General features: G+C 43.6%; 6 protein-coding genes across 6 annotated transcripts; 3 read left to right on the top strand and 3 right to left on the bottom strand.

The window, feature by feature from the left end:
* Positions 1-9,359: 9,359 nt before the first annotated feature.
* Positions 9,360-9,521, top strand: CLUP02_13418 (uncharacterized protein; the record flags this gene model as incomplete). Its single annotated transcript, XM_049292357.1, has 1 exon — positions 9,360-9,521. A coding segment is annotated over one exon (162 nt), but the record flags the coding sequence as incomplete, so codon positions are not given.
* Positions 9,522-10,577: 1,056 nt separating this feature from the next.
* CLUP02_13417 (uncharacterized protein) lies at positions 10,578-13,461 on the bottom strand (the record flags this gene model as incomplete). The annotated part of the gene is made up of 5 exons (XM_049292356.1): positions 10,578-11,426; positions 11,510-11,813; positions 11,871-12,553; positions 12,639-13,261; positions 13,353-13,461. The coding sequence occupies 5 exons, from the start codon at positions 13,459-13,461 to the stop codon at positions 10,578-10,580; spliced, it is 2,568 nt and encodes an 855-aa protein (XP_049149502.1).
* Positions 13,462-13,657: 196 nt separating this feature from the next.
* Positions 13,658-14,993, top strand: CLUP02_13416 (beta-lactamase family protein; the record flags this gene model as incomplete). Its single annotated transcript, XM_049292355.1, has 4 exons — positions 13,658-13,755; positions 13,823-14,624; positions 14,699-14,838; positions 14,885-14,993. The coding sequence occupies 4 exons, from the start codon at positions 13,658-13,660 to the stop codon at positions 14,991-14,993; spliced, it is 1,149 nt and encodes a 382-aa protein (XP_049149501.1).
* A 231-nt stretch (positions 14,994-15,224) lies between these two features.
* CLUP02_13415 (uncharacterized protein) lies at positions 15,225-15,716 on the bottom strand (the record flags this gene model as incomplete). The annotated part of the gene is made up of 3 exons (XM_049292354.1): positions 15,225-15,418; positions 15,498-15,550; positions 15,610-15,716. The coding sequence occupies 3 exons, from the start codon at positions 15,714-15,716 to the stop codon at positions 15,225-15,227; spliced, it is 354 nt and encodes a 117-aa protein (XP_049149500.1).
* Positions 15,717-16,601: 885 nt separating this feature from the next.
* Positions 16,602-19,318, top strand: CLUP02_13414 (uncharacterized protein; the record flags this gene model as incomplete). Its single annotated transcript, XM_049292353.1, has 4 exons — positions 16,602-17,450; positions 17,519-18,192; positions 18,250-18,553; positions 18,626-19,318. The coding sequence occupies 4 exons, from the start codon at positions 16,602-16,604 to the stop codon at positions 19,316-19,318; spliced, it is 2,520 nt and encodes an 839-aa protein (XP_049149499.1).
* Positions 19,319-19,417: 99 nt separating this feature from the next.
* CLUP02_13413 (uncharacterized protein) lies at positions 19,418-22,528 on the bottom strand (the record flags this gene model as incomplete). The annotated part of the gene is made up of 6 exons (XM_049292352.1): positions 19,418-20,284; positions 20,366-20,434; positions 20,579-20,636; positions 20,856-21,513; positions 21,661-21,969; positions 22,231-22,528. The coding sequence occupies 6 exons, from the start codon at positions 22,526-22,528 to the stop codon at positions 19,418-19,420; spliced, it is 2,259 nt and encodes a 752-aa protein (XP_049149498.1).
* Between the last annotated feature and the right edge of the window lie 275 nt (positions 22,529-22,803).

Raw genomic sequence — 22,803 nt, 5'->3', positions numbered from 1 at the left:
GGAAGAGGAAATTACTAAAAGGGTACTAATATTACTAGCGAGACGTTATAAAAAACTATAATAATAAGCCCTAACGCAGTAATTTATTATTAATAACGAGGTAATTAATACTTTTTATATAGTAAAAAAGAAAGCTAATTTTGAGCTAGTAGTTAAATTACGTAAAAAAGGCGTAATTATAATTACTAAAAAGCCGTATAAGGGATTAGATCTTATTAAAATAGATACTCTTTATAATCGAGGGGTCTATCGATTTATCCTATATAACTTAAAAAAATATATAAACCTCTATATATTTAAATTACGAATAGTTCGTAAGATTAAAAAGAAAGGAATACCCTAGCCGTATAAGAAGTTTAAATACGTAATTTAGAGGTATAATAACGTTCAAAAAGTAACGCTATTGATATAATTACTTACTATATAGCGCTATAGCTAACGATTAATAATAATATTAATAGTATTATTATAAAAAAAGGGATACGAGATTTAGAGCTATAATATTACCTAGGCCTATATTTAATCGGCTATAGGGCTTATAAAAAAAATCCTAGCCTATTTATTAAAAGAAATAGCTAGTAAGTACTTAGTATAATGGATTCGGGATGCGGCCGGCGACAGGACGCCGATGACTTAGCGACCAGTACACAGATCTTATTATAAAAGAACTTTCTAAAAAGCAGAGCCCTTACGAAAGACTCTATAAGCTTTAGTCTTATAATATATTTATACTTATATTATAGCCTCGCTAGTTAAGTGCTCATAGCCTAATTTCTTATAATTTTAAAGCTTCTACCTCTACGGAGTAATTAGTATAGGTAATAATAGATTACGGAAACGAACGGAACGTTAACGAAACGACGCCTAGCTATTAGTAAAGAGCCGTTAGCGCTAACGAGCTATAGCTATCTAGAGTCGACCACTCGACCCTATTTCGTCCGAGAGAACGAGCTTATTATAGGGCAAGTCCTACCCGAATACTAGCGTCTACGGAAGAGCTAGATAAAGAAGATAATCGGGGTAGATCACCCTCACGGGCTAGTTACCCCGTTAACACCCCGAAGACCCTATCCGTTATAAACGGGGCGTTTATCGGCGACCGATCGCTAGACATACGAGGTTAAGGCGCGCATAAAGGCGCGGGTAGTACTAGGATAGCTAGTTTAATAGACCCCATAGGCCTAATAATAACCTACTTCTATAAAACGATAGAAATAATAGTTAAAAATCGAAACTAAAAACGGCGTCGACACGAGGAGCTCGTTTAATAGCTTACCGAGCGGCTAGCGACGCGTCTAGGTCGACGAGAATACAAAAAGCCTCCTTTCTATAACTATAAACCGATCGGAGAAAAGTCTACGAATACCTAAGTAGTAGACTAGATTATTGCTATAGAAGTAAGTAATAAGCTTCGCGTAAAAAGTACTATAAAATAGTATATCGAATGGGCCCTATTTAAGATATCCCCATTACTATAAACGTAATAATATAATTACGAGAAGAGCCTCTAGGATCCCCTCTCCTAGGGCGACTTTTTAGCGTTTATTTACCGATAGTACGTAGACCCCGAGACTTAAGAACGGGAATACCGTAGAGAGCTAAGGACGAAGAGGCTAAAGGAGGGCCAGACCCCTACCTAGTTCCTCGCCGAGTAGTTAGCGATCTATTATAACCTAGGTATAGAAAATATAGAGAATTCGAAAGTAGAGGCATACTAGTTCTTTTTTAGACTACTATCTTAGCTATAGGACGATCTAATTCGTTATAGGGTCTTAATCGAAAGAGTACGCAATATAGCCCACGAGGCTAATAGACTATAGTCGTTAAATTAGTAAAAGGGCGGCGACTAGTTATAAAAGGACGGTAAGAAGAGGCCATATCCGTTATTAAAGTAACCGCGTCGAATATCCCCTTTTTATAAAAAAAAGAGTAGGGAGAGCTCTAAGGGGCTAAGCTCTAGGGACTCGCTAAGAGTAATATCGCAAAAGCTATATAATAAAAGTACTCGCGCCGAGCTATTATAAAAGCGTCGTAGTAGTAATATTAAGTACTTTACGTATAATAAAATAGGCTACATATTTAGTAAGTATTAGAAAAATAAGTCGGGAGGTAGGGGTAACGATAAGCCGACGTACCCCCGATTAAAGCTAACGTTAGTAACCGTTTAATAGGTTACTACCGAGCTAAGAGTTATAAAGGTCGATTCGTTAAAAAACGAGTAAGCGTAGGTAATATACTTAATACGCTTATGCTAAGTATTAAGAGGGTACTAATAAAAATAATTACGAAGGGTAGGGTAATAGTTCTGCGAGGTATCGCTAAAAGGCTAGTAGAAGTTAACATAGATACATGCTCCGAGATAGATATTATTAGCACTAGGCTCGTAACCTACTTAGGGTTAACCCCGGCTACTACTATAGCTCCCTCGTTAAGGGACTTCTAGGGTAAAGCCGTAGGCTAGGGGAAAGCCTATTAGTTAACGCTCTTCCTTATCGACTACTATAAGTAGCTAAAAAAGATTTGGTAACTATTTACCGCAGTCGATAGGGATAAAAGAATAGTAGACCTCTTACTATTGCGACTATTAATAGGCTAGGAGGGTATTTGTATTAATATAGCGACGAATATATAGTCGTACGAGCCTATCTCGGTTACTGAACTAGAGGCGATAGCTCGCGATATTATTAAGAATTGCGAGAGGGTATATATATTATATATCGCTACTATAAGAAGTATCGCGGGGGTAACGGAAACTAAATTACGAGGGGGTCTATTACTAAAACTTTAATTAGAAATAAAGACGTTTAACGAGTAGTTAGTAAAGGGACCGTAATTATATAGTAGGGTAGAACACTTTATTAACCTAGTTCCGGGTACTAAACTACTATATAGTCCTATTTATCCGTTAAATAAGAAATAACTTAATAAGCTTCGCGCGTATATTACTAAGAACTTAGCGAACGGTCGTATTATACTTTTGGTTAATAAGGCTAGGGTACCGATCCTCTTTATATTAAAAAAGGACGGTACGCTACGCTTCTACGTAAACTACTGCGGGCTAAATAAGGTAACCGTAAAGAATCGATACTTACTACCGCTCATTAGCGAGCTCCTAAATAGGCTTCGTAAAGCGAAATAGATTTTAAAAATAAATATTAAGGATACTTATTACTATATCTAAATTAAAAAAGAAGACCGATAGAAAATAGCGTTCCGGAGCCGATACGGTTACTTCGAATATATTATTATACCTTTCGGGCTAACGAACGCACCCGCGACGTTTTAGGTATATATTTACCGAGCGCTCGCTAACCTATTAGATACTTACTATATAATATATATAGACAATTTAATAATCTATTTAATAATAAAGGAGTAGTATATAGAGGATATTAAGAAAGTCCTCTAACGTCTACGTTTATACGGGCTTTTTATTAAACTATTAAAGTGCTCGTTCTATTAAAAGAGGGTCGAGTTCTTAGGTTATGTTATTATACTAAAAGGAATCGAGATTAACTCGTCGCGAGTGCGAACGATCGCTAATTAGAAGGCGCTAGAGTCTATTAGGGATATCTAAGTATTCCTAGGGTTCTATAACTTCTATCGGAAGTTTATTACTAAATACTTGGGCATCGTTGTACCGATAATAGCATTACTAAAAACAAAAAAGGGGTAGATAAGGGACTTTTAGTAGACTAAGGAAGTAGACGAGGTATTTAATTAGCTAAAGGTCGCTTTTACCTCGGCGACCGTACTTATATACTAGAACCTATAATATATTATACGGGTAGAAACCGACGCTTTAGTTAAAGCTATCGCGGCAATCTTATTATAATAGGCTAATAGAAAATAGCGACCCGTTGCTTATTAGTTATAGAAGCTTACGGATACGGAGTAGTAATAGGCCACGGGCTAATAAAAACTATTCGCTATAATAAAAGGGCTAGAGCACTAGGCTCACTACCTCTAGGGCCTTTTATAAAAGTTTATAGTCCTAACGGACTACTAAGTACTTAAGGGAGTAATTAGCGCACCGGCGCGGGACCTTTAAGGAAGGCTCGCGAGGTAGGTATATAAACTATTAGTATTTAACTTTAACTTAGAACACTAACTAAGGAAAACGAACCCAGCGGACGGTCTATTTAGAAAGCTAGACTATATAGAGGGGGAAGTGCCTTATAAAGACGTCCTCCCTACGCTAGCCTAGAAGCTATGTCTTATTAGCGAACTACCGCCCGACGTCTAGCGAAAGATAATTAGCCTAAAAGGACAAAATAATACTACTAAGGTATACGTTTAAGTAGTTAAGGCCTCCCTTCGCGATCCCGGCTAGATATCGGCTAGCTCTAAGGACGGGGAATCCTCTCCCCTATATTAGTAGCGTATTATAGGGCGTACTAATAAAATAGTAATAGTTACTACCGTAATAACTCGAGGTAAAAAAGTAAAAGAGTTATTAGCGAACGCTCGTTAACGGTCCGGTAAGAATAAAGAGGAGTTAGATAGAGCTAGGGTTATTATATTAAAATAGTATATCCTACGCCCCGTTATAAAGGAGCTTATAAGGGGCGAAACGGTATTCGCTTTTTATCTCTCGCTAGAGACTAAGGAGCTCGTTAGAGGACTATAAACTAAAAACGAGTTCTATATATTATAATTAGCAAGAGTTCGCGCTACGGCCGGCGAGCTAAGAGTATATTTACTTAACGAATAGGGCATACTATTTTTTAAAAGAAGACTTATTATTCCTTAGGTAGAGTCTCTTTAGATAGAGATCCTTCGCCGATACTACGACGACTATAGGGTAGGTTATATAGGAGCTACGAAAACTCTCGAGCTAATTTAAAAAAAGTTCTACTAAAAAGATATCTAACGAGATATCTAAGAATACGTTAAGAACTATAAGTATTGTTTAGGAGTTATAACCTTAAAATATAAGCCGTACGGGTAGCTATAGTTACTACTACTACCCTTATACCTATTCTAAGAAATATCTATAGACTTTATTACGGGGCTGTTGCCGAGCGCTCGTAGTAACGGCGCAGAGTACGATAGTATCGTAATTATTATTTATTATATAATAAAGTTTGCGAAGTTCCTACTTACTATTAAAATACTTAACGTAGTATAAATAATAAGCATCCTATACTGGGAGGTCGAATATAAGTTCGGCACGCCTAAAAGTATTATTACGGATAGAGATAAGCTCTTTATAAGCGCATTTTAGGAAGAGTTCGCTAAGGAACGGGCGATATATTACTAACTATCTACCGCGTACTACTTATAAACGGACGGCTAAACGGAGCGAACTTATTAAATATTAAAAAAGTATTTGAGGATCTATGCTAAGGGCTCGCTAAATAGGTAGGTAGCGTAGCTAGAGGAGGCCGAGTTTATATATAATAATAGTTAATACTCTATTATAAAGGTATCCCCGTATATAGTACTATACGGCTACTACCCTAGGTACGTTAAATATGTACCTAATTATAAGGCTATAGTCTAGGGGGTTTAGGAAAGGGTTTAGAAAATTAAAGAGATTAGGGCCTAGGCTACGCGAGCGTGGGTATAAGCTTCTAAGAGCTAAGTAGCTTATTATAATAAAAGATATACCCTAAAGGAGTTTAATCGCGGAGAGGTCGTCGGCTTATTAATAAAGAACATGCGATTTAAGAATAATAAACTAGTGCCGAGATATATTAAAGTAGTAATAGCCGAAAGGGTAAGGAAATAGGCTTACCGAGTGTATTTATTAGAGTAATATCGGAGAATATATAATATTTTCCTAGTTTCCTAGCTTGAGCTATAGGGAAATCGCCGAACGGTCGGCGACTAAACGGCGAATCTCCCAGAGTTAGAGGACGAGTAAGACGTTTAGGAAGTTAAAAAAATCGTTACAATATAAAGCGAGGGAGGAAACTCACGATATCTCGTTAAATAGGCTAGGTAGCTTACTAAGTATAATACGTAGGAGCCTATTAAATATCTTAAAGGGGTAGCGGAAGTAGTTAATAAATTCGAACGCTATAAGAAAAGGGTATATATAAAATAGGATAATAAACGTTAAGTTCGCGGCAAAAAGTCGCCGAAGATAAGTTAATTAATAATATACTATAGAACCCTTTTTATTTAGCCTAGCGTAATCCTTAAGAAAAAGATATAGTATTATAACCCTCGGTAATACGTCGCCGAGAGATTGCTAAGATCTAGCTACGTAGGGGGAGTAACTTACGTAATACTAGTAATAGTAGTAGCGGCTCTAGTATATACCTTTAAAGCTTAATAGTTAGTAATAATAGTCCGCTCGGTAGGCGAGAAGCGGGGAGGCTTTATATACGTACTCGGCTAACTACTTAGAATAAGGCCGTTAACTTTATTAATACTACGATAAGTAAAAGGGAGGTAGTCAAAGTCGCGCAAAGTATTATATATATTAATAGTAGCGGTTCGTAAAGCGTTCGCCGCCTAGTCGCTATTAGAGGCTATAATAAGAAGTATAACGGGAGCTATAATAAGAGGTATAACGGGAGCTATAATAGGAGGTATAACGGGAGCTATAATAGGAGGCGGAGTAAGAGGTAAAGTAGGGGTCGTAACGCTATTATTGTTAGTAATAGGTCGGGGACGGGGGACGTTATCCGAGGCGACGCTCTCGTAGTCTTAGTCGAGCTAAGGGACCTTAGTAATATTAATATTCGTAAGGAACTTAGTAACGTCGAACTACTTATTACGACCCGCGGCTTTAACCTTAGTACGAGTAATAGCCTCGTCGAGCCGTTATAGAGCCTTTACTTAGAGTAAGAGGAGCGTAATACTAACTTTATCGAGATCTAAAGTAATATAACTAAGGGCTAGGGTACCCTTGTCTATATTAAAGAGAGCGTTGTGGGTAGGGGTCGGCGAGTTATTAACGTTAAAGTAGTAGCGCTTATTATAACGCTAAAAAAGAGAATTCTCTAAGTCGCTACCGAGCTCCTTAGATTCGGTATCCTCGTACTAGGACTTATTAAACTTAAACCTAAAGTCGTCCCGCTCGTTGTTACTATTAGGAATATAGTTAGTAATAAGAGTACGCTTCTTAGTAAGAGTCCGAGTCTCGGGACTATAGGAAATAGGGGTAGCGCTATATATAGTAACGGTATAAGTAGGCACTTTATTTACTGAGAACTTAGCGACGCGTTTACGAAAAATAGGGAAAGTAAGAAACTCCTAGATATGTATAATAATAACGCCCTTAAGAGTCTCCTTATAGTACTAAGCTAGAGCGTCGAGGTTATTTTGCAAAGCGGTCGTACGGCTATTGTTATGAAAATAAGCTGGCTAGAGGTGACTAAGGCGGGAGATAATCTTAGTTTTATTATTAGTATTAAGGATACTAGCCTAAGAAGAGAAATCTAAGTTAGTAAAAAGAAAATTCGCCGAACGATTGCTGACGACTTATTATAATCGAGATTAATAAGTTTAGATACTCGCGATTAGTAACGAGCTCTTAGAGAGTAGCTTATTTAAGGTAGACCTTTTTTATTTTATTACTTACTGACGGGTTAGCGATATAGGTAGCTACTTTTTTTTACGCGCTAATAGTATAGCTAAAAGTATAAAGAACGCGGCCGCGCTTATAGGAGTTAAGGCTACCCTACTCCTCGGTATTACGGAACTCTATAAGGGTATTCTAAGTAAACTAGGCGGCGCTATATAGCTCCTTAAGAACCTAAGAGATATCGTTAGCTAATATTTTAGTAACGGATTAGCGAGGACTCGACGACTTATAATAAAATACTTCTTCTTATTAATTTAATAAATAATACACTTAGTAACGTAAGCGCCGGCGATATAGATAAGCTCGTTGATATCGTAATATAGACTAGCTAAGTAGCGTATATAAGGAGTACCGCTACGGAGACTGCGAAAGCCTTTCTTAGGATTATACTCTATATTAAGTATATCCTAGATATATAAAATAGTAAATATTTCGGTAGATACTTAGCGATAGTATAGTAAGAGAGTTATAATTAAGAAACGATATAGAATTAGAATATCGTAAGAAGAAAAGTATAGTTATATAAAAAAGAATTCGTAAAACGGTTACCGAATAGAAGGAGGGAAAAAAAAGTAAATACGCGACTCGTAATAAACGAAAAATCTTTTACTATAATTAATAACTTAGTAATAATAATAACCGCGAGGTTAGGCGGGCTCTTATATATTACGACGGTCGGAATACTTTATTACGAATATATATTACTAACTTAGTAACTAGTCGGCGCGCTATTACTAAATAATAATAATAAGGTATCCGTTAGATAAGGAGATAGGAGTAATGCCTTATTTTTAAATAAGAAAGGATATTGTTAACGCCTTACGGAATCTATTACGAATAACGACGTTAATGGCTTTATTGTTAGCGTTAAAGGAAGATATTACGTAATAACTTTGGGGACTAAAGTTACGTAAGGGGGGAGCAATTATAATAGATTCGGGATACGGCTAGCGATAGGATACCGATAACTTAGTAACCGGTATACGGATCTTATTATAAAAGAACTTTTTAAAAAGCAGAGCCCTTACGAAGGACTCTATAAGCTTTAGTTTTATAATATACCTATACCTATATTATAGCCTCGCTAGTTAAGTGCTCATAGCCTAATCTCTTACACTTAGAAAGTACGATTATTAAAGTACTTAAGCTACTATATAGGCTCGTAAAATCGGGTACTTATTAATAAGCTACTTATTACGATTTTTATATTAATTAATTATTAATAATTACCTTTACGTATAACCCGTGCTTATTAGTTATAGAGTACGAAGGCGATCAATTTAGGATCGTTAGAATATAAACCGACGATATATTAAGCCTATTTAATATTAATTATATAAAAAAAGAGGATAAGCAGCTTTAAAAAGCGGGCTTTATAATAAAGCTAAAAGAGGTCCTTATAATAAATACCCTCTTAGTATTTAATAATAGGATTTTTATAATTAAAAAAGAAACCGTTATTTTTTAATAAAAGGAGTAGGGCGAGAAGATTAACCTCGTTAATCCGAATATAAATAACGTTAAAAAGTAATATAAAACTAAGCTCGCGCGAGGGGTATATATTATTAGTATTTATTAACCTAAAATAACTTTTAATTATATTAAAGTAGTATAAGCTATAGATCTAACTAAACAAAACGTCGAGGTACTTAATAAATCGCTTAAGTAATAATAAATAAATCTTAATTAAGGTCTCGTTTACTACTTAATCGACCTTGCGATTAGTAAGCTCTACGTTTTCGTTAATAAGTTATTTATAAATAATAACGACCTTATTTCGTAATTAAGGTATATTATTATCTTAGTTAATAAGAGTATAGGCAAGAGCGAATTTACTATATACGGTAATATAATTTATTACTTATTAATTAAAAATAAGTCAATAACGAGAAATATACTAACGTTAGAGGTTTATAATATAGTTAATAGTATTAACCTCTCCTACGCGATTTTAATAATACTAAGGAAAATTATTAATTAAATTAGCCTTTTACTTATTTTAATAGTTATTTATATTAATTCTTACTTACTATACGAATACCTTATTAAATTAAAAATAATGAAAGAAAAGAGGCTTATAATTAATATTATAGCCCTTAAGTAATCGTATAAAAGGCGCGAGATACTTAAAATCCGTTAGATTAATAATAAAAATAACCTTATAAACGCTTTTATAAAAGTAGTACTAAATAAAAGATTAGAATAATTCGTAGGTAATAAAAAAGTTATTATACGAATAGAGGAATAGGTTATATAAAAAAAGTAAAGAAAAGGGAGAAAAGGAGACGACTTAATAGACGGGCCCGAGGTTAAATTATACCTCTAACTATAGCGGTTAAATCGATAAAAGAAAGAGAAAGTTAATATTAAATTAAAAATCTAATTTAACTATAGTATATAGCCGACTGCGCAGGGGCTAATTAGGGGCCCTATTTATAATTATTATAGCTAGCCTAACCTATAGTTAGAACCTCCTTTTTATACCTACTACGCAGATATTTATATAGTTTAATTAATCTCTTCGTTAACTACGGTTCGAACTAACTACCCTGTAATAGGGATACCAACACATAGGAACTGTCGATGTCGTCATTGGGAGAGTCATCGGAGTATATATCCAAGATGATGTCTTGACCGATGGCAAGCTCGACGTCAGCAAGACACAGCCCATTGCTCGCTGCGGCTACTTTCAGTATACGGTCGTGCGAGAAATTTTTGAGATGATTATCCCGGGAATGGATGAGGCTACGCACGCAGGGCTAGAAGGAAACAGCGCGATTCACAAAAAGGTGAACATGTTAGAGAATGGATCGGAACAGCCGAATGGGGTTTCCGCTGGTTAAATGTTGTGCACTCGAGAGCATGAGAACTACTTGGTTTAGAAACAGCACACTTATCTTTCGATACTTGATTTTGATTCATATGAAGCAAGTGGCAACTCAAGATACGTGCATCATTAGTGCCTAGTACGTGATGGTGTTCATTAAGTCATCATGATTGGCAGCACGAGGTGCAGGTCACACTCAGCGTGACAAAATTATTCTAGAGAATAGTTTTCAAGAAAAGAAAATCCCTGAAGATCCTGAAATTCTTCGGCCGAGAACGTCGTTTCATCGATCATCATCAGGTCCGGGTGCGGCAACACATCACCAATCTCGTCAAACTGATAGCCGTTGACGCTGTGTGTGTTCTGTGAATTTCCTTGTTCTGGCGTTCTCAGATCCCGTTGCAGGGAGACGTCCGTAGTGGTGATGGGAGGTGTTAAAGGACCCGGAGCATTTGTTCGGACCACCTCCGGGGTCTGAACTTGGTGTTGATGCCGGGAGCTGCTTGAGAGCAAGGAATCATAGGAATGGGAAGGCTTCGGAAGCGAACTGCCTGAAGAGGATAGAGCATGAGATGTTGTCGATGCTAGTGAAAATGCCGAGGGTTGCCCAGTCTTTTCTGAAGCCGTAAGTGAACCCCTTCTTCCTCTTCTATCCAAAGCCTCTTGTCGAGCAGATCTTGCCTTTCCCAGCTGTCTGAGAACAGACCGCCATTGTTGCGGCTTTTGACCGCTCAACAATGAGGGAGGATGCTCCCACCTCAACACGGTGGCTTTTTCAATTGCCTGCCATGCTCGCCGGGATCCCTTGCAAAGAGGGTCCGTTCGAAGCCAGTGAAGGACCAGAGAGAATGCATGCCACTGAGTGTAGGAGCTGAAAAGCCAAAGCCAAGGACGCGTTCGGGGATCAGTCCGAAGTTTGCAGTTGAGTTCTATGACTTCGACAGCGACGGCGAATAATCGCTTGCGGGTTGGCTCTGTTATATCTTTCGAGTCCACATGTGGGTTGATGCCATGCAGCCTAACTTTGTGAAATAGCATTCTCGTCAGGACCATGGTAACCTGTGATGGGTTTGGTCAACACTAAGTGCTTCAGCTTCACGCTCATACTAAGCGGTGGCAGACGTGAACAACCGAAAACTTACCCAATGCAGAGCGTTTGTCGCCGAGTAATTTTGAAGGAACTTTTGAGAAAACTCTTGCTCACAAAAGTCGATCCAATCGTTGCGCTCTTGCTGTGACATTTCGGCATAGCTCTTGCTCATGTTTTCACAGTGCCTTCTCGAGTCCGCCATGCAACGGTACATGCTCGTGATTTGGCATCGGGCTAATGTAAACGTCATCTCCGTGATGCCTCTAGTTTCGGATGGATACTCGAGCATTGCCGGATACAGCTGTATGTCGTTGAGATTCCGCGGTGGCTGGCTATCGAAACTACTCATCTCGAGTCTGTGGAGAAGTCAACGAATTATTCTACTGGGCGCCTGCGAAAGTCTTAAGTATTACAAATTGTATTCACCCGAATAGTCCTCGGCCGATGGAGCGTCCAGAACTGCAATTTGCCACCAAAGGCGGCGTCGCATTTCGATGTCGAATGTTGAGAGTCCGAACAGACTGCCTTCCCTATGAATGCCGAAATTCTGAGCAAGTCTAACGGCCAATCCCGAAAGGTTCCAGGAGAGCCGAGGTTCATGATGTCGCAGGAAGATGAGGTACAATACTAATGCCTGCAACGGTTGGATATCCCCGGTGTGGATCAGCATGGCCTTCGAAAGCATTGCTTCTACCTCGTCCCGCAGGACGGACAGGACCAGGGCTTGTCTGCTTTGAAAGAGCTGGCCGCACTCTTCTTCGCCCAGACTTGTTACCGCGCCGTAGTAGATTGACAGCATGATACAACGGGTGCCGTCTTCGAAGTCCACCAAGCGATGCCCGGTCACTGCCTGCTCCAGCGACGGCAAATGGAGCAACTTGGTCAGCGGCTCAACTCTTTCTTTGTAAACGCCCCACAAGTGCAGTTTTTGATCGCCAATTATAGAAAGAATCCTTCTCTTTGAGCTCGTAGTTTCGTTATCTAAACTCAAACTTTCCGGTTTCTTCGAGCACCAATTGGCGAAAGGATTAGAAGCGGTATCTTCGAAGTCATCGTCGTCTGAGCGATCTTCGTCTGTCGCAGAGACGCTGCTGATCTACTTATCATTAGCCGAGGATACGGTTTGATGTTGTGCATTATCTGACTTCACTTTTACAATCCTCCCAAAACCATCGTCTTACATAGGTGTCCCTCCCGGCATCGCGAACAATCCTGCCATCACTGCCACCATGGCTTGATGTTACACTTTGCAACTCGGCACTGGGTGGGTTTGAACGACCTATTTGGACTCCTGGGCCAATCGTCGGACCGGAAGATCCCAAGTCCGTAGCGCCGAGGTCTTCAGCCAAAGGCGAAGGAATCGGAGACTGAGGTCGTTCTCGGTCACCTTCATCATTGTTTTTGTGGGCTTGCTGAGGATCTACGGGATCCTGCCTGTCTCCATCTTTCGGCTCCAAAGTTTGAACAACTTTCTCTAGTCTTTGAAGCATTTCCACTAGCTCAGGTGTCATAACCATCTGTGTCTGGCTTGTCTTAGCGGCAGGGAATACGCATTCGCCCCCGTATTTGACGCAATTCCGACATGGCTTCTGCTTGTCGCACTTGACCTTCCGTTTGCTACACAAAAGACACGAGCGCCGTTTTCTCCCTGCATTACTTGGTTGTTTGGGAGGAGCAGCAGAAGCAGTTGTCGACTGTCCGTCGGTAGTCGACTGTTGCTTTGAAGACGTTTCGATGTTGTCTGACATGTTGTCGGGCGAAGATGGTAGGCATTCGTGCGTCAACAGGAAAGAAGGGCTTCGGACTAAAGATGAGAAGTAGATGCCAACTTGGCTTAGAAAAAACCAGGACCCGGAGACCCGGCCGAAAACGATTCAAGGCCTGCCATTGGGTACTTAGGCAGAGCCCAGAGAAGTCAGATTGAAGTGGTAGCTGAGGTAGTCGGCCGAAGTCGCCGGGTAAAGCTTTTGACTTCCAGCCCCACTTGAAGTCAGGACACCACATTAAGACTCTCAGAGATGCAAAGAGAGCAAATATGTGACCGTCAAAATCAGTCACAGGCTTATGAAAAAGTAGTCTTCTAGAGCACGTTCGACGAATGATCGACCCAGCAGTCCTTCAGACAATCAGCCTACTGCGATTGAATCTCTGTACACCATCAACTCTTTTCTCGGCAGTGCAAACTATTGATCACTTGAAGATGAAGCTCAGTTGCGAGGAAAGCCTGGTATCTTTGACAAAAGGAGACTCACCGAGTCTTCCCGGTGTTGCTCTGGCTGCATTCAACAAACATGGCGAGTTGACCCCGCCACTAAGAAAGACTGAGGGACTTCTCATTAATAGACGATACAGAGATTCTCTACAGCCAATGCCATGGGATCAAGAGGGCAGACGTCAAAGAGCAAATCACTCTTGATGATGCTTTTCGCGGATTCTCTTGCACAAAGCTGATTACAACAATCTCTGTACTGCAATGCGTCGAGAAGAAAATGATAGGTCTCGATGACGAGGTTGAAACGATACTGCCCGAGCTTAAGGACCCCGAAATCATATTGCCGGACTCTACTACATCTTTCAGGCTCGAAAGAGCCAAGAACAAAATAACGGTTAGGCATTTGCTGACCCACACCAGCGGCATATCTTATGACGCCATGCATCCACTGCTCGTAGCATGGCGAAAATCAAGAGGCGAACAGCCCCTAGTGATGAGCGGGAGAACCATCGAAGCTTTTTCACTTCCCCTTTTGTTTGAGCCTGGAACTAGCTGGGTCTATGGTGCTAGTTTGGACTGGGCTGGGGTGCTTGTGGAGAGGTTGAGCAATATGAAACTGGCAACTTACATGGAAGAGCATGTGTTCAGACCTCTTGGTCTTACGAACACAACACTCCACATAACAGAAAGACCGGATATGCAGAAACTACTAGCTCAAATGTTTGTACGAACCGGTGAGGGAAAGCTGGCCCCCATCCCTTCACCTTACCCGGAAGATGCACAGGAGACCTCCGGTGGGATGGGACTCATCACTACTACGTCAGACTTCGTCAAAGTCTTGACAGACCTACTCAAGGACAGTCCAGTGCTTCTGAAAGCCGACTTCGTGACAGAAATGTTCACTCCTCAGTTTCATCAAGGCACCAGTCAATACGAAGGGTTGATCAAACAAGAGGTATGCCTAGCTCCCCACCCCATGGCGTAGCAGCCAAGCTAAGCGCCCCAAACTCTAACACGAAGGACCGATAGGCTTTGCATAAACAACTGACGGGGGACGACACGGGATGCCCCGGAGTAGCATTCGGACTGGGTGGTATGGTAATCAAAGAGGATACGCCTAACCTCCCCGCAAAATGTCTGACATGGAACGGGATGCCAAATATTGGGTGGTTCGTTAACCGAGAAAGTGGGCTTGGGGCTGTCTATGTGAGCCAGTTGCTTCCAGCGGGAGATTCCGAGAGCGCAAAGCTTCTCGGGGAATTCTGGCGACGAGTTTGGGTTGATCATCTTGCGGGGCGTAACATCACTTGAAATTGAGTACTAGACATGAGGGAAAAGTCAGACAAACAGGGTTCAACATATGCAATCGTCTATGTTAAGGGACTGCGAGTTTCTGAGGCTCTTGTTCTAAGGATTTGGTGTTCATTTCTTCACAACCCATTGTTACTGATGATTGGATAATTCATTGCCAACTTGTCTCGCTCGTACGCGTTTTTAAGCACACGCAATATCTCCTTCTTGAACCAACCAGACTGGATAGTAATAACTAGATGTCTCAGAGGGGAGTTCTTTTCGGACGCAAGAATGGATGAATCTGAGCCTTCTCAATATCCCAGATCTTCTCCTTGACCAACGGATCATCCATGAGTCGCGCTAAAATCCTTTCCCGTGTGGGCGCAAAGACAAGCATGGCACTGCCCGTGATGTGCGGGGTTTGCCCGGGGCCCACGGGCTCCGCCAAAGTGGCTCCTGCGTTGACCAAATGTTAGCTAAACATGGATTTGGACGGCATTAATGAACGACGGCCACGGGGCAGCGGATATCCCACCTCCAAACACCCAAAACCCTTGAGGATCTGTTTTCATCCGCTCAATGTGTTGTCTGTTTCGCGTCGGGATGTCAATTCATAATCTGCCCTCTGAGTCTGGGCTGAGACATACGGGAACACCGCAGCCCTTCGGTCTTTGGCCTCCGGGAAGTCTGGGACGTGAATGAGCCACTCCGAGTTTCCTATCTGCTGGTTCGATGATGTCTCCATTGCTGCCATGTTGTCGCCTGTGTAAATATCTCTCTAGCTTAACATGGAGCAATATTGATTGATTGATTTAGGGACCACCTCAACTTATACAGAATATGCTGACGTCGGTTTAAGTTCACGTTCGCTCTGGAATACTTCGCTCTCCGAAACGCCGACTGGGGTTAGAACGGAGAGCTGGACCGGAGGGATCGGCCGAGTTTACTTCTCTGCTAATCATATCCACATTCCCAAACACGGCTACAACCCCACAGCGCTATCATCAGGGGCCAACGTAGTGCGCAGGAGTGGACTGCCGGACGGGTTCCCCGCCAAACACTTTATCATCTAAGAGCCCTAGTCCGCCATGGCGTTGATCTATGCCACGGTCCCATGTGCCGTGAACAAGAAAGGTAGAGAAAAGGTAACGCAGTGCCGCTTCAGCTGCTGCGCTCTTACAAACACGTCTTGGGTTGGTAATTGTGTCCATCGTGATTCGTGTGTAGGTGCTTCTCCCCGCACTTCGCCCCCCCTGTCCAGGCCTTATCTCTCGGCCTACATCATGTTCCCTTCGTGCGCCTCGTCCCAACATGGCTTGGTGGTGATGAATCTCCCTCGTGATCCCTCCCTTTTCCATCACCTTATCTCCATGTAATTTATTACTCCAGCCTTCGTTATCTTCTGCTTGTTTTGCAAAGCAAGTCTTTCCTTCGAAATCCTCAATCTGTCCGCAATCACGCGTGATGCAACGCGGTACACATGAAGCAACTCATCTTCACGATATAGGTAGACAACTCATGAGCAAGCGACGTTCACGTTAGGCGTATTGTCCTTATAGATCCAAGGACGAAGCAAAAACTCGGCTTATCTTTTCGGCCTCTCGGGTGTTCAGACCGTAGAGTCCGCTTGTGTAAGATTATGGGGCCTGGAGTGCTTGAAACCCCGGCGAAGGCTCGATCGCAAGCCTCGCCCGGCAATCAAGCAATTGCGGACTCCATTGTCGCTGCATGGAATCCCTCCAACACAGAAGACCGGCACCAGCAAGGACAGCAACAACAGCAGCAGCAGCAGCCTCTTCAATCCAACCAACAAAGCAAGACATCTCGAAACCAGCCCCTCCCACGCCGCGTCTGCACAGCATGCCGTCGCCGGAAGGTCGGTTGCGACAAGAAACAACCGTGTCATCACTGCGAGAAGTCTGGAACAGACTGTGTATATCCGCCTGAAGGAAGCTCGGCTGCGCGGCAGTTTCTCACTGACAATCAGCTGTGGGAGCAGCTTCACCGTCTGGAGCCGATGTTCAAGACCCTGGCAGAATGTATGCAACAAGGCAATATTCCAGGATCCTCTGCCCCCATCGTAGGGTCAAGCTCCCGTCCAGAGTCAATATCAACACTCCCTCAAACGCAACTACCAGAATTCAATAATGATTCTGCCTCACCTTCACCACCAACCCCCCCGAATTCAATCGGCTCGTCGACAAGCGCATGTAGAGACACGAGGAAAGAGAGCGTCGCGATCAATTTCAGCACTATGCAGGTGGAACAGGCCGCGATCTCTCTCGGCCCGAAATCTCCGGCGGGGATTCTTGATTCCACAGACGGCGACGCATCGAACATCGAGATTCCCAACATTGACTGTGACAGTGCTCACGGCGATTCGGTCAACTCTTGGTCACCATACGGGACCTCGACGGGGAAGCTCGTTAGGGATGACGGTCGTGAAAGATACGTCAGTGGAACATTCTGGGAAGCTTTGCATACCGAGGTACGTCAATCTACCTTAGAGAAGGCAGTTGGTGATTCTCTCGTGATATGCTGACTGTTTATCGATAGAATGACCTGGAAGATGGCGTGATCAGCGAGGACGATTCCGAGTTCGAAGAGCAGACATCATCGTCTCGGTCAGAACTTTTGCAGTATTCCTTGCTATCTACTGGCGGCACCCAAGAAACCGACACTTACTCCCTGCATCCTCCTCGCAATCAGAGACTAGAAGCATGGCAGCTGTACAACACCAACGTACACCCTGTCGCTACCGTCCTGCACATACCCTCGGTTGAACTGGCCGTCCTCGAAGCAATGCAAAACCCACAAAATCTTACAGCCCCCTTGGAAGCCCTCTTGTTTGTCATCTATGTTGGTGCAGTAAACAGTCTGTCCGATGATGAATGCGAGGCGCGTTTCGGATCAGCTCAATGTGATTTGTTGGGGAAATTTAGGCGAGGTGCTGACGCTGCGTTTGCTCGTGCGAGGTTGATGGTAACGGATGACATGCTCACACTGCAAGCTTTTGTGGTTTACCTCATTACGTTACGGTGCAGAGACCCTACGTATTCATGGAGCATGACAGGACTAGCTGTGCGGCTTGCTCAGTCCCTAGGCATGCATCGAGATGGGAGCACGTTCAATCTCCCCCCTTTCGAAGCTGAGATGCGTCGACGATTGTGGTGGAATATCTGCATTCTAGATACGCCAGCGTCCGAAGACTACTCGTGTTCATCTGGCCTGTAAGTTGTTGATACCCATTAAACGCTTGCATCGAGACTAATCACATTTGTCATTAGTCTAGAGTTGAGTAGCTTCGATTCAAGACCCCCAATCAATGTGAATGATGAGGACCTATACCCGGGTATGACAGAGTACCCCTCCGAGTCTAAGGGAATCACGACCATGTCCTTCACTGCTGCCCGTTGCTGGGCATCAGATATCTGGCGTACGATAATTGACACTCGGAGAATCGACCCAACATCCGGAATGAACTTTGTCTCAATGACGATAGCCGACAAGGAGGCCTGGGTTGAGAGACAGCGAGAAAATATGGCCAGCAAGATATCCAAGAGTCAACCATCTCATGGCTCTTTACACTGTGTAAGTTGCACACAACTAAGGCATCCAAACTTCAGACATGACATCCAAACTCTGACGTCGCATTTGCTCAAGCTTATAACTTCCTTTGTCGGCACCATTGTCGCAAATCTACGCCTTATGGTCCTCAACCCATTATCATCTGGTGTTTCCCTCACCGACGAGCAAAAGAGGCGCGCTTTCCAGAACGCCATCGACTGTATGGCGCATTCGTACCGTCTCCGAACTGATCCGCAAGTAGCGCAGTGGTCATGGCTTACAAAGTGCTACAATGAGTGGCACGCTTTTGCGGTTGTTCTTTCAGAGCTGTGCAACCAGCCTTTGGGTAGGGATGCCGACAAGGCATGGCGAGTTGTGGAGCAAAGTGCTGTTCTTCGTTGGGACTCATCGACGAGGCATAGTCGGGTACACCAGTGGCGCTCAGTAATGAGAAGTATTGACAAGGCGAGAAGACGGAGAAAGAAGGAGTTGGGTCGCCGGAAATCGTTTTTATCAGATCGGCGCTCATCGTCGGCATCCTCTGCTGCGAAACGTCCGATATTGGGAGGTCGGTTCTCGTCCAAGGGCATTGCAAGACCACACGCCAGCACGAATCTTGTTCAAAGCGACAATGCTCAGTCGAGTGTAGTTTCTATGCCCCGTAGCGCTGAGCGAGAATTCGACACAGCGATGTATAATGCAGACGAGATGATAGGGCCCCTCTTGGAGATGGACGATATGTGCGATTTCACCAATGCAGACGGCCAATTGTATTTTAGTCATACTTAGAGTATCAAGTGAGCCTCTTCGCGGTCATGGAAATTTCGCGTCTCAAGATGTCAATTCTAACTAAGATATCTAGATTTTCCAGAGCCCAGAGATGCGAGATCAGCACAGTCTTGCAGCCAAGACCCCTTGGATATCTTCCTTCGTCATGTGAATTATACCCAAGAGCTCGTTGTCGCGACTATAATCCTGTGCATGCTCTGGAGCAAAGGTCGCTCTCAATGCAAATGCCGCGAATGCCTTTGGGCTGAACTTGCCCGATGCTAGCTCATGTTCGGCGTTCTTGACAAGCGATTCGGTGTTGACTGCAACCGCCTTCCAAGCGTGATCTTGATCCAACGCTTTGAGAGTTTCTAGTAGCTGCTTTGGGGTCATCGCAAGGTCTCGGATACGAACGGCCTTGTTCTTAGTTGCGTCCAGGTTCTTGAGGATAGCAGCAACAGCCTGCGCGACTGTCTTGATTCTCGTTGCAGAAAATGTTGTGTCCCCGCCATCGAAGATGTTCACTGTCCGGGTCGAGAAGTTCGCAAATGCCCCGAGTGACAGGCCTTCGTCAAACAAAACGCTGTTGTAGACGTAGGTGTAAGTCAATCCAGTGTCCCGGACTTCCTTCTCCAGGTAATCTTCGACCTCTACCTTAGTTCGGTAGGTCGGAAAGGCACGAATCTTAGGGTTCTGGAGATCCGCACCGAACTCCGACGGGATGAATCGTTTTACCCCAGCGGCGATCGCAGCATCGATGAGTTTGAACTGGCTCTGCAATCCATTCTGCTTGCCGACTGCAGAAACTACAGCGTCGGTGCCCCCAAGAGCATTCTTGAGTGACTCGGGCGAATCATAGTCGACTTCTACCACTCGGGCTTTGACAGGGTAATCAATCGGGGTGCTTTCGCGGCGAATTAAGACTGTCACATCGAACTCTGCATCGAGCAGGGATTCTAGGATACGAAGACCCAAGTTACCGCTCGCCTGATCGAATACGCTCTTCGAATCAGTTGATTGCTCTGGGATTGAAGTGATCGTCGTTGATCAAAGCATGTTATGACTCACCCCAGCCAAAGCAACGGTCTTGGTTGCGTTGTTCTCTGATACAGCCATCTTTGTGCGTGTGGGAAAGAGCTTGAATTTGGAATTGCAAAAAGAGGACAGCGATGGATCACAAAGACAAACAGAATGGTAGAGTCAAGGGGCTGACAGTTGCATTCTAATATCCCTCGCGACTTTGAGCAAGGTTAGACCTTCTGCGGGGAGAAGGCTACCTACATTACGTGACTCTCGGGGTCGTTGCGCCGCCTCGCTCTTTCGGCCGGCTAGATGTGATCTGCCCACCGCCTATTCGGCACTTCGACGGTGCGTCGCTTCTAGGTGTGAAGAAGCAGTTTGATATTCAACGGATTAGCCCTGGTGTATGCTACAAAACTGTATTAACGTGCATGTACAAGAAGGTATAGCAAGTGCCATTCTCCTAAGTTACTCATACGTGCTAAAGTCCTAAGTTTTTTTTTGCTTCTCGATCAAGTTGTTTGTGTCGATCCGATACATGGCAACAAGAGCCTCCTTCGCCTTTTCCATATTCAAATTCTTCTGTCGCTGCTGAATCTCCCGCTGGCTCTCAAGCAACTTATCCCTGATTTCAGCCCACTGCAAAGTGGATCCTGTCTCTGCAACGGTCACTGGGCAGACTTTGCCTCCTTGCTTCCTCCAGACTCCGTCTATGAGAACAGCCTCGATATCTCGAATATCGCTGTGACGAACAACCGCAGTCAAAGGATCCGAGTCTGCTACGCAACTCATTGTCACACTCCCGGCAGCATCAAAGAGGACCAGGTCAGCCAACTTTCCCTCCTTTAGGGACCCAATCTCGTCCCCCAAAAGCACCGCACGCGCTCCTCTGATGGTCGCTGCGTTGAAAGCATCCTGGGTGCTGCCCGCCGGCTGGAGATTCAGTTTTTGAGGAGCGCCATCTGAACCATTTGTCTCCGCAATCGCCTCGCGTTGGCGCGCCATCTGCAAAGCAGATCGAGCGAGAGACAGGATTGAGGATGTGTTATTTGTGTGGCAATCGACACCGATCGTGTAGTTAATGCCTGATGAGAAGGCAAGAGGCCAGCCGAAGCCCATCTGAGCTTCTGTGTCTGGAGTGCTCGACACAGCAACCTGGGTTTCAGCCAGTTTGGCTTTCTCGCTCGCATCAAGGCCTGTGGCGTGCGACAGCAAGATGTCACTAGGTGACTTGATGAGACCATAAGCCTCCAGGGTATGGATCAGGGGGTTTGCTCCTGGCTTCCAATCAGAATTTCACATATCCATGGGAAAATAGTAACGCCAAGCGCCAGCATACGTACCAAAGGTTGGATTTTTCGCGTAGTGAGAGGTAAAAAGCTTGATACCAGCATGGCGAAGTCCGTTGAAAATGCCTACGATGGCCTCTTTGGGGAGAAACCAGTAGTCGAATCCGAATCCGATTTGAACCCTCCCGTTTCCATAGGGCTGTGCTTTTGCAAGCTCAAAGATATGCGCCATGCTTGAGTCTGGCATGATATCCATTGATAGCTCGCAGGTTTTAGAGTCCCATTTCGTGAAGTATGGGGCTTGGGAGTAGGCGAAAATTGAGCGAATACCTGAAGCAATTGTGGCTGATAGCGCTTGGGTGGCTATGTAATGAGTTCATCAGTATGTTATTCTGCTAAATAACTCCTCCATTCGCCGAAAGAGTCCTACCATGGTCATTGGTTTGATTGCCATGAGCATGATCAAGTACGAAAGTTGTTCCAGCATCTATCGCTTCCAGTGCGCCACCCAACTGGCCCCAGAACATGTCCTTGGGAGAATAGACATGGCTTTGCCAATAACCTGAGCTGTGTTAACGAGGCTGCTCTATAATTCTTCGTTGATATAGACATAAATTAACTTACCAGAGGGAACGTAGTCAAAGATTGATTGGTCTGCATGGCACCCCTTGAGCTGGGTCTGCCAAAGGTGGTGATGGGTGTCAACAAAACCTGGGCTAATGATCTTGCCGCTGCAGTCGACGAGCTGAGCTCCTGCCGGGAGTGCAATTGCTTTTCCAATCTTGGCAATACGGTTGCCTTGCACAAGTATGTCGGTATTCTTGAGAGGCGTCACATCATCTCGCTCATTATGAAACAGTAGGGTGCCGCCTTTCAGCAGAATGGAGCCGGTTGCTTGAGGCGTAGTTTGGCTTGTTGTCATAGTGCGACGCGTATCGGGTGTCGGTTATGATTGGTCAAGCTAACAACGAAAATCCGTCCGTCCTCGAAGTACAATGTCACCGTTAGAGATGGAGTTCTTAAGCAGATGTATTTAGGGATAATTCACTTACCCGAGCCCGGACCTACGGAGCGGGGCAGCGACAGGTGACCGGCAACTTCGGCCGAGAAACCCGAGAAGGCCGGTACCTTGTCAATTGCATTAACCAGTCAACGAAAAGAGAAGCACGGCGCCGAAATGAAATTCAACAAGGATGT

This window comes from Colletotrichum lupini, chromosome 7, assembly GCF_023278565.1.
Source record: "Colletotrichum lupini chromosome 7, complete sequence".
NCBI lineage: Eukaryota > Fungi > Ascomycota > Sordariomycetes > Glomerellales > Glomerellaceae > Colletotrichum > Colletotrichum lupini.
This window is presented reverse-complemented; position numbering and strand designations above follow the sequence as displayed.